The sequence below is a fragment of the Alternaria metachromatica genome (genome assembly GCF_023757995.1).
Source record: "Alternaria metachromatica strain BMP 0045 chromosome Unknown scaffold_11, whole genome shotgun sequence".
NCBI lineage: Eukaryota > Fungi > Ascomycota > Dothideomycetes > Pleosporales > Pleosporaceae > Alternaria > Alternaria metachromatica.
Window position 1 is genome coordinate 45,636 of NW_026055502.1, and position 10,978 is coordinate 56,613.

General features: G+C 55.2%; 4 protein-coding genes across 4 annotated transcripts; 1 reads left to right on the forward strand and 3 right to left on the reverse strand.

Moving 5' to 3' along the window:
* Positions 1-1,183: 1,183 nt before the first annotated feature.
* Positions 1,184-2,849, reverse strand: J4E83_005475 (uncharacterized protein; the record flags this gene model as incomplete). The annotated part of the gene is made up of 2 exons (XM_049332394.1): positions 1,184-2,068; positions 2,127-2,849. The coding sequence occupies 2 exons, from the start codon at positions 2,847-2,849 to the stop codon at positions 1,184-1,186; spliced, it is 1,608 nt and encodes a 535-aa protein (XP_049188202.1).
* A 562-nt stretch (positions 2,850-3,411) lies between these two features.
* J4E83_005476 (uncharacterized protein) lies at positions 3,412-4,978 on the reverse strand (the record flags this gene model as incomplete). Its single annotated transcript, XM_049332395.1, has 3 exons — positions 3,412-4,107; positions 4,156-4,549; positions 4,749-4,978. 3 exons carry the CDS (start codon positions 4,976-4,978, stop codon positions 3,412-3,414), a joined length of 1,320 nt encoding a protein of 439 aa, XP_049188203.1.
* A 593-nt stretch (positions 4,979-5,571) lies between these two features.
* On the reverse strand, positions 5,572-7,004 carry J4E83_005477 (uncharacterized protein; the record flags this gene model as incomplete). Its single annotated transcript, XM_049332396.1, has 3 exons — positions 5,572-6,615; positions 6,664-6,804; positions 6,855-7,004. The coding sequence occupies 3 exons, from the start codon at positions 7,002-7,004 to the stop codon at positions 5,572-5,574; spliced, it is 1,335 nt and encodes a 444-aa protein (XP_049188204.1).
* A 259-nt stretch (positions 7,005-7,263) lies between these two features.
* J4E83_005478 (uncharacterized protein) lies at positions 7,264-10,910 on the forward strand (the record flags this gene model as incomplete). The annotated part of the gene is made up of 4 exons (XM_049332397.1): positions 7,264-7,272; positions 7,323-7,764; positions 7,812-10,564; positions 10,614-10,910. 4 exons carry the CDS (start codon positions 7,264-7,266, stop codon positions 10,908-10,910), a joined length of 3,501 nt encoding a protein of 1,166 aa, XP_049188205.1.
* Positions 10,911-10,978: the final 68 nt, after the last annotated feature.

Below are 10,978 nucleotides of genomic sequence, written 5' to 3' on the forward strand. Positions count from 1 at the left end.
GAGGTGGTGCGATGGCTGGGTGAGTGCTTGCTCGATGCCATGAAGCTCGCGCTGCCGGCTGCCTCTGCCATCACCCGCTCAGGTACAACATACAGGTTTGTAGGTTTCTTAGTAGTCTGTCCCTCAATTAGCCAACATTTCCCAAAATATCTCTCACCGACCAAACATACCTGTAGAATAGAGCTTGTGAGAAGTGGTGTGTATGAAGATGTCTCGAGAAAGGGCCCCCTCTATGTGTTTTCATGGGCGAACCACCTGCCCCACCAGGCCTGACGTCACAACGCGAACGCGCCTGCATCGGGCAACATCGACGTCAACCTTCAATCAAACGGCTCGTCGCGCATGGCGCGTTATTGCGGGTCCAGAGGTTGATGCATGCTTAGCAAGCGCGGGTGGGCGGCTCAGGCTTGCTAAATAGGTTCAATTTGGCGTTCATGCAGCGATACCCGGTGGCTATCACTCAACGCGTTGGGCGCTGCCTCTCCATGATGCTGAGTGGTGATGGCATTCGCCGAGGTTGTCTGCAGATATCGGTGGACGCGCCGAAGATGTGGGTTATAGATGCAGGTTTCGTATGGGAATTGTTATCGGACCTTTTATTGCTGATGGGAGAATGGAGTCGATGCCTAAGCAAACACCCCAGTGAACAACCTCAAAGCTATAGCAATGTCGTATACTAAGATACAACCTCGATGACCAGCCCAAAGCAGGACCAGACCGCACTCTGAGTTAAAGGCGCACTTGTTTCTTCGCGTCATCGCGAAAGCTAGAAACTGGCCTTATGGTAGGCAGCCCTCACAGCTATGCAGCCACACTTTAAATACAAGCCCCAAATGATTGAACTGCTCGCGGTGTTGTATTCTGGATTGATTAATTTTCTTTTCCGTCATCCGTAAAGCTGTTGTACATGCTTGATTGAACCATCTGATCTTGAAAGCATTATTCAGATAATTTGAACAGATGGCATCAGGAATTCTGTAGGCTGTTGCTTTCCTGAGGTCACGAATTGCAGTTTATGATAGAAGATCAAAAGACAAGTTACAAACCGCTTTGTAGTACAGTTGAAACCATTCACGTAAGAAAGTTGAGCGATATGATGTATCGACTATGCGCAGGGAGACAGACTCGCGATAGATCCATGGTGGCGATGATCAATGCATACACAACACAACCCTACATCCATCTACGTACTCCTCTTCCCCATCTCAACATCCCCCTCACCCCCCTCACAATCATCATCCCACTCACCCCCCTTCAACCTCTTCCCCGCCCAAAGCCCCAACACCGTCGCCGCACTCGCCGCCAAAAACCATCCCTCAAACCACCTCTCCGTGAACCCCGGCTCAAGCGGCGCCCCCAACGCATCCCCAATCTTGCTCTTCATCTCAGGCGGCAAGTTACTCCGAAGAAGCAGTGCAGAGCTGATGACATAAGTTGCTGCGATCTGCGAGATGATAAGCGCGAAGTTTGTGCGTGCGTGGTGGAGGAGACCGGGGACGACGCGGGCGAAGAGGTAGAAGGTTTGCAGGACGCTGTTAAAGGAGAGGAGGAGCATGACGCCGGAGAGGAGGAAGGAGATGGTACGGCTCCAGGCGACGCGGTCGATGGTGGGGTCCCAGTGTTTTGCTAGGAGGGCGAGGACATTGTTAATGGGGTCGCTGCTTGCGAAGCTGGCGTTTGGTGATGAGAAGCGGCGGAGAGTTGTGACTGTGGTGGCGATGATGCGGTATGCGCAATATACGGCGAAGACGTATGAGACGATGTTGAACAGCCTTCCGTTTGCCGTATGCGATCGCAGCTGGTTCTGCCGACGGTTTTGGAGAACTGTTAGGGAGTTCTGGAGTGTATGGCGCATAGTTTCGAGGCCTTGTATCTCCAGTTGTAGAGTGTTGCGCTCTTGAATATCTGGGTTCCCACGAATCGAGCCTACTACGCGGCCCATAAAGCCTTGCTGGGGGTTGTCCGCGAGTTTCCGTTCGACCGCTCGGAGTCGACTCTCCTTCGTTAGGAGCATGTCGTTCGTAGCTTGTATACCAGCTTGCTTGCGACCGATGTCTGACTCAGTAACCTGTAGAGAGTCAGTATATCCAGCAAATACTTCTATCCCTGGGAGACGATGAGCTTACCGGACGATACTTAACGCCAAATGTATGCCAAAGCGCGGATATAGCAGCAAATCCAGCTAATGAAGCCATCAAGCTAATACCAATAATGCCTATCCTCTCCAAACAGCCTTCGCTGAAAGTATGATCATGCTCATACGACTCCTCATGCAAATACGAGCCCAGAAGCCCTCGACCAAGATACCAAAACCCCGCCAGCCATGTCGCCAGCCCACACAGCTCCAACACCCATGCTGCTCGTCGCCGACTCTTCTGTTCTCCACCGATATTTAGCCCAGTCCCCGATATGATCGAGTGAATCTCAATCGCCGGTGTCGCGACGACAAGCAGGAAGAGCAGCGAAGGAAGAGTGATCTTGAGCGCTAACGTTCGTGTGGCGCGATTGACGGTGTTGGAGATTTCGCAGAGGATGAGCTCGGCGAGTACGGCGGAAAGGGCGAAGTTGGTCGAGAAGAGAATACTGGCGAGCGATCGCGCATTTGGGCGTAGACTGCTCAGTATGGAGGGGCGTTCGCGCTGTGGTGCCCCAGGCAGTCGCGCGCCGTCATGGTGTGCTTTGCGATCCGCATTCCCCGACAAGATAGGGAACAGCTTTTGCGCCGCTACAGAAGCAACGAGGAAAGTGACGATAAAAGGAAGCGCCGATATGGCGACCGTCATGGGGCTGCGGTGCAGCGCATAGTCGGGCATGCACTCATCGCAGTCGTCTTGCAGAGTCGGGATCATCGGATAGGCGGTCTTGTTATTCGGCAGCTAATGTGTGGCTGGTGGCTATTGCCAGTTTGTCCTGGTTATGGGCGAGGTGCGGATACCCATTGATTACGCGGCGCGGTATGGATACGTTGACACATGGGGGTCTTGGGGGGATGTGGAAGGTTACGCAAGTGAGGCAATCAGTCAATGAGGGACTGGGGCCGGGAACGCGCATGCATGTCGCGGCGTCAAGCCACACGAAACGTCATCGCGTCGATCATACCGGGGTCTGGCAGGAGCACATGAAACACCACAATCTGCTATCTTTGAGGCTGATGTGAGAGACGAGATATCTTGGGTATTGATGCTAAAACCATGCGCCCCCAATTTGTGCGCCAAAATGTGCGGGTGTGTCTTTGGGGCTTTTCTGAGTTGCACCCGTGTCTATTCATGTACGACACCGACGGTTTCCACCGCCCATGTCTCCTTCGCCAACCTTCATGACGCGGTCCAGATTTAGTCTGACCAAACGACATATCCTCCTCGAGAGTCACACTACCTCCCTTCGCACACCCATCCTTGAATAATGCTTCCACTATGCGCCCTGTGATTCATTCGATTCCTTCGACTCCTTCGCTCCACTTGTGAGACTGTCCATGTACGACATTGACGCATTCCCACCGCCTGCGTCTCCCTCGCCAACACTTGTCTGCCCTGTTGCGATCGATGCTTTCTCTACTGCCGAAGTTCCCGAAGTCGAGACTCCGCCGTCTCCATCTTCGTCGTCGCTACCAGACTGGCTGCTAAGCTCTGGGCTGCTCAGATTCTGTAGATGTGGGCTCTTCATCATCGGGCCCGGGCTTCGTGGATCGTCATTGACCAAGTCATTGAGCACAGTGGTGGTGCGAGTATCTTCCTCGTCCTCGCTGCTGTCTGGCGCTTGTTCGACCTGTGCTAGAGGATGCGCCTCTACGGCAGGTTTCGGTGCGGTCGCCGCTCCCCCGACTATTGCTGCCTCGTCTTCGTTTGCGAAGAAACTGTTACGAGGGCTGTTGAATTCAGGAAGGCTCTCACTCTTCGCCAGAATCTCTCTGTAACCCTGGCGGTCTGGGTCGTTGGTGCGCTTGCTCTTCGCCTTGTCGCGTTTCGATGTGGGGCGTACAACGATGACAGGTACTGGCGAATGTTGTAGACAGTATTTCGACACACTGCCAGGAAGTAGTCCCTGGAATCCGCCCAAGCTCTTGCCCCGTGTCCCGACTACCAGGATTGCTGGTTCGTAGAGATTTATCTGCCTGCTGTTAGACATGAAACAGTTGAGCAACCGCGGAAGACTAACCATGTCGTCGATAACTTTGTTAACCTTACCGATGGAGAACTCCAAGATCAGATTGATCGCCTTGTTGTCGTGATTTCGACTTTGTATGTCGGCCATGGTGTTGTCAGCCTCCACGCGATACCGACCAGTCTCTACGCTGCGGTCTCCTGCTATTGCATCCTCCTTCTCGACTACTCTGAGACATACTATTTCATCTCCGTCGTCGACTAGCTCGTTGATGAGCCATTGTAGGGCGTATACCGAGTACTCGTTCTCGTCGAAGCCGCAGAGGAACGTCCGCGAACGCTTTGTGTATTCGTAGTCCTTGTGCTTGGCGATGAGGGTGAACGAGCTCTCCTCGATGAAGTCTGCGGGCTTGTCGAAGGTGTCGAAAGATACCCGAGGTTGGAAGACGCTGAGTGAAGTGTCAGTCAAAGGGCCTTACCAGGTATTCGCAAGATATGGAGGTAAGTGCCCATCTGAGCTCTGGCACGCTGGAAGCATACTTCGCCATTTGTGCGCCATAAGTACATGGAAAGAGGAAGACGGGCGCAAAGCAGCGCAAAGCTTAGATATACCCGGAGTGCATGAGGTATGAGCAAATCAATACTTACGGTGGAGGCGGCGGTGACGACAACCGGCGTCGTTCACGGGGCCTGGGTTGGCCTCTGGGTAGCGACTGATTTCTGTGCGCCAGGAACTGTATCGACGGCCGCCGTACCTCGTCCTGCGCGAGGTGTCCGCCAGTGGGGAGCTGCAGCGGGCTGACCTTGTAAGGCCCTGAGGACTTTCGCGGCGCTGGAGACGCATGTCGGCCGTCTCTGGACGTGGGGGACGCGCTCATAGTGATGTCGGAGTGAGATTGCGGGCACGAGGTCGTCGGCCAAATCCAATCAGGCGAGCGCAGTGCCAGTGAGGTCCGACCGCGAGAAACCTGCTGGCTGCGTGGGCTTGCGCAGGCGATCGGTGCTGCTGTGCGTCGTGTAGGGGTCCTTGGCGCGGGGAAATAGTGCTCGCGGGGTAAATGGGCGATTAACGATGGCGAAGGGAATTGCAGTGGTAGTTGTCGCAGTGGTCGTGAGAGAGAAATGTCGGCTCAAGCCAAACTTTGGGTGTCGTTAATGCACTGCCTGATCCGGGTGACGGCAGCGCTTGGCTTCTTGGTGGTGTGTCGCGCGATCCGCATCCACGCCATCATCTTTAGACCCTGGTACCGCCCGCCGCGGAAACGCCCGCTGAATGCATTTGACACATGTGAAGGCATGACATCAGATGGGGAAGTAAGCTGGGAGGCTGTAATACTGGCTGCGAATTCGAGTTGAATTTGAGATGAAAGATAAGAGGGTTGTCACAAATGGAATCATGCATATCATTATTCCCGTTCCGTCCAAGTCTAAACAACGTCTATCAAGAAGTGGGTGCAGCCTGAGCCGCTTTTCAAGCCAGAGCCTTGAGCTCGCCCTGCGTGAGCTTTGCAGCACCAATGAGACGCTGGGCCTCCTCCTGGAAGATCTCCTTGATCTTACCGGCATCCTTGACACCGTTGAGCTTGCTGGTCAATGCAGCCAACTCCTCGTTGTCCTGCTTTACGATGATGGTGTCGACGTCGCTGAGAGCGGCATCGACCTGGGAAGCGGGCGCATCGCCGGCACCGTGGAAGTAGTTGGCGTCCTTAACGGCACCACGCACAACACGCTTGTTCTTCTTTGCCGCGTTCTTCGCTGCCTCCTTGGCCTTCTTGTTGTCAGCCTTTGCGGCCTTTTCGGCAGCCTCCTTCTCAGCTGCAGCTGCAGCCTCCTCGGCCTTCTTCTTCTCGGCCTCTTCCTTTGCGGCCTTCTCGGCAGCCTCCTTTTCGAGACGGCGCTTGTTCTTCTGTGCGTTCTCAGCTTGGCGGAACTTCTTGATACGCTCGTCAAGCGCCAGACAATCGTCAACCATGTGCCTCAGACGAGTGGTGTCCTCAGTCTTCTTCTTGCGGCGCGCGTTCTGGTTCTTGCGTTCGACATGACGCTTCTGGTCACGGTTCTCGTTGTCATCGGGCACGTCCTCGTCAAGGTACTCAAAGGTCCTCCAGCTGTCGAAGTTGTACCAGAAGTTGTAGAAGTGCTCGACCTCCTCCTTGGTGCTGTTGGCGTTACCCAGCTTGGGTACGGGCTGCTTGTTTGAGAAGCGTCCCTCGGCCTCGAAGACCTTGCCCCAGAGCTTGTAGAAGTTGCCCTTCTGTGTGTCCTTCTTGGATGGTGGCTCAACCTCAGCGCCCTCGTCGACGGAGTCGAACTGTCTCCTCTTGACAGGGTCGGAAAGCACCTCGTGGGCCTTTTGGATGCACTTGAAGAATTGGTCGTCCTCGGTTCCGCCTTTGGCCGCCTTCTTATCGGGGTGGTGCTTGAGCACCTTCCTGCGGTGGGCGCGCTTGATCTGTTCGTCGGTGGCCCTCCATCGGTAGCGGGTTATGCCGAGCACAGCGTAGTGGTCTTGTGACTGGGAGATGTTAGTAGGAGTCAAGAACAGCCTGTGCAATCGCCCTACCTTCCAGTCCTTGGCTTCACGCTGCAGCATGACAGGGTCCTCGGGCTCGTCAACATCGTCGGGGTCCTCCTCCTCGACGCTCTTGACGTTGGCCTGCGCCTGGATGCGGTCATCCTCGGAGAAAGTGCGCTTGTTGCGCTTCTGTAGAATGTGTCAGTACTGCATATGCCAATCATCGTCGAAGCACATACTCTGCGGGCGTAGGCGAGGAAGTGCGGGCCAACAGGCTCGATCTTGCGGTCGTTGGCGTCGCTCAGCTGGCCGATGGCCTTGAAGTCTTTCTCGCCAGCCCAGCCCTCAGGCAGGACTGGCAGCGGCAGTGAAATCTCCACGTTTGCCATTGTGCTGGATTATCGTTGTCGTTCTGGTGGGGGAAATGGCCAGAGAAAAAGTGAGGATTCCCGCCGCACTAGCTTACCGAAGGCTGATCTTAGCGCCTGTCCAGCGTCCCCGATCCATGTCACCTAGCCGCGACGGACCCCAGAACGTGTCAGAATAGTGGTTTGTCCCCATGGTTCCGTGTTTGATATTCCATTAGGGAAGTGTATTACTTGTCTACTTTGCATGTTTTTCTATACTCCTTCATAATTCAGCAGCATCATGTTTCAGGTACCCCATCGCCATCCACGTTACATCAAAGGCATGCTGACAAGACACAGCGCATTCGGGGGGCCATCGACGCCAGAATAGCAGAAGAGCAAGCGCGCCAGAAAGCCACCTCACCATCGGGCACTCCACGATCCAGCTCCACAACACGGAGATCCAACTCACGCAACCTCTCGCCCTCGAAGCGCACAGCGAGATCGAAAGATGGCGACAGCAGCAAGGCCGCGCCGGCAGGGAAGGGCCCTGACCCCTCAGAGTTTGACCCGGAATTTGTCGTAGGAGAAGAAGATGACCCGCCGAGTCGAGCCGGCACACCGCGACCAAAGGAGAAGGCGCAACCCGCCGAAGTGAATGCGGAGAATGGCGATGGCAAGAAGGAGGAGGAAGAGGGGCCGACTGCCGAAGCGGAAGTGAAGCCAGAACAGCCACCAGAGCTGCCGCGCGAGATCCAATTGCGATTGCGCAGGCTGGACAAGCTGGACCCCAAGTATACGGGTGAGTGACGCCTTCCCTATGTATGCGCCAAGCTAATTCCCCTCCAGAACTCCTTCGGTCGTACCGCATCGCACACGCCAGAGTGGGCGCAATCGAGGCTTTCGAGAGCTCCCTACGCGAATACACCCCTCTCACTTCCATCAGCGACACGGGCGCATTCGTCGAATACCTAGGCCAACTGAACGTCAAGAGTGACATGCTCATGGAGGAGCTCAAGCGGGTGTCCAAAGAGCGCGATGAGCTCAACAAGAAGCTGGAGGACGCCGAGAAGCGCGCGAAGGAGGCTACGGCTGAGGTCGAGACGCTGAAGTCCCAGGCGCCGGCTGCCAGCGACGCTGTACCGGACGATTCCACAACACAGACCGAGTCCGTCGCACCATCGTCACCCTCTAAAGCGTCCAAGCAAACTGAGAGCACCGAAGACACAGAAGACTTCTTCTCGTACGACAGCGAGCTGCCCCGCTTGCAGACACAATTACAGGAAAGCGAGGAGAAGGTCGGAAAACTCGAGGAGGAGAACAAGTCGCTCAAGGAAGAGCTTTCTACTGCTCAGGAATCGGCGCAGTCTTTCATGCAGAATCTAGAGACTACGACGAACGATCTGAACACATTCAAGGACACCCACCAACGACTACAAAGGGATGCTGATGATCGCGAGAAGGAGCTTAACAGCACCATTGTGGATCTCAAGTCGAAGGTTGAAAGCGCCGAGGAAGAGCTACACAAGCACAAGGATACGCATGACCAGAATGAGAGGACCATCGCCGAACTCAAGACAAAGCTTGACGCAACATCCAAGGAACTGGAAGAGCTACATGCGGACAAGGGAGAGAAGATTGTAGAAGATGATCAGGTGCAAGAGCTCAAACAGCGAATCGAAGAACTCCAAGGTGAACTCTCGCAATTGCGCGAATCACAGGCCAAGGCCGAGAAACGGAACGAGACCATGGACGGACTGCTCGGCAAAGTTCGCGAGCAACTAAAGACTACAGAGGCAAAACGCGATAGCGCTGTGGTCGAGCTTGAGCAAGCGAAGAAGGACTTGCAGAAAGCGAACGATGACAAGAAGTCGACCAAACCAGAACCCGTTCAGCAGCCGCAAGCGACCCCAGCACAAGCTCCTCAGAGCGCAGCAGCAAAGAAGAGAGCCCGCGCCAAGGAGAACAAGAAGAACAAGAAGGGCGGAAAGGGACCTGAGGCAAGTGGAACGTTGACACCTGAAGCAACACCCAGTGAAGCTGGAGACACCGAAGGCCTTCTCAGCCCCCGCGATGCGGAGTTCTCGCCATCCCAACTCGAGGACGCCCTGAAGGATGTCGCGCAGCTCAAATCCGACCTTGAAGAGAAGGTCGCAGCTATCGAAACATTGCAAACCGAGGTCGCGGAGAAGGCGTCGACGATCGACCGTCTCAGCAAGAGGGCAAAAGACCAAGAAGACATGCAAGAAGAGATCGATACCCTGCGTCAAGACCTCCTTGATTACGGCCTTGAACACACTGAGGCCAAGGATAAGGTCAAGGAACTGCAAGCCGAGAAGGCGGCGCTGCAAGAAAACCTCACCAAGCTCGAGGCCGAGATCGCCGAGCTGAAGACCAGCAAAGCGTCTAATGAATCGTCGCAACAAGAAAAAGAGGCGCTGACCGCCGAGTTCACGGAGCTCAAGACAAAGGCGGAGACGTTGCAGACGGATCTTTCGGTTGCAGAAAAGCTCGCGGCATCCCGCTTCAAAGACCTCACCGAAATGCGAGAGGTGCTGCAGAAAGCACAACCGGAGCTGACATCATTACGCAAGGAGGTGGCGGAGCTGCGTAGCACGAAGGACGAGCTGACAACAAAGACTACCGAAGTCCGTCGGCTGGAAAATCGCGAGAAAGACCTCAGATCGGAGATCACTGAATACAAGTCTCGGCTGTCGAGCAAGGAGAGCGATATCAAGACGCTCGGCGAGAAGATCAAACAGGAAACCAGTCAAAGGCTTGCGCTGGAAGAGACTAACAAGAAGATCCAGCGGGATCTCCAAAACTCGGAGACGGAGCGGAAGGATGTCATCGAAACGCGGGACAAGTTGACGAAAGATGCCAAAAAGGCACAAGACGAGCTCAAGGCTTCGCGTCAGAAGGTTCACGATCTGGAAGAGGAAGTTGCAAAGCTCATGCGGGAGGTGGGCAGCCTACGTGAAGAGATCCAGATGAAGTCGGCGCAATCTGCGAGCGCGCAGGACTTTGTCAGCAGCATGCAGGACCAGGTACAAGAGATGAGCACTCAAATGAAAGAGGTTCGCGCCCGAAGCGAAAGCCTAGAAGAAGAGCTTGCCGATGCGCATCGCTTACTCAGCGAACGTGGACGCGAGGCTGAGACAATGAGGAGGCTGTTGAACGATGCGCAGGGACGAGCTGATACGCGGGTACGAGAGATGCAAGAGCGCCTCGACCTTGCCGTCGAAGAACGCGAACGTGCGGAAGAGCAAGCCAGCACATTCAGCCGCCGACGCGCTCGGGAGCTCGAAGAACTGAAACAAAAGGTGCGCGACGCCGAACGCGCACAAGCACGCGCTGTGGAAGACAAAGAAGATCTGGTCGCTTCCGAAGGAGCGCTCCGCAAGCAGACGGAGGATCTCGAGAAACGGGCCGCACAAGCCAGCGAGGAGGCCTCTGAAGTCAGACTCGCGATGAGCCAACTCCGAGACGCGCTGGACGAAAGCGAGAAACAAGCCCACGAGCTAGAAAAAGAAAAGAGCGATCTGCGACGAGCATTCGACGAGACACAGAGCCGTCTCGAGAAGCTCCAAAAGTCCAGCAAGGTACGTACTTCCACAAAGCCCGACATACAACCTACTTACCAACCCACAGACAATGTCCGACGAACTCCGCACCCTCAAAGCCCGCGGCTCCAGCTCCACTCCCATCCCGCAGTCCTCTCGCTCCTCAGTCGAGTCCTCGCGGTCGCAACTAGCTTCACCGCGCGCCAGGGGCGGTGGAGCGATCCAAGAAGCAATCGACTACGTGTACCTGAAGAATGTGCTCCTGCAGTTTTTGGAGCAACGAGACAAGAAGTATCAGCAACAGCTTATTCCTGTGCTGGGTATGCTGCTGCATTTTGATAAGCAGGATGAGCAGAAGTGGATGGCTGCTGTGAGTGCGAAGTGAAAGTAGTGGTGATGATGGTGGTGGTGGTGGTGGTGGTGGTGGTGGGATGCGGCTCTCCGCAGGGAGGG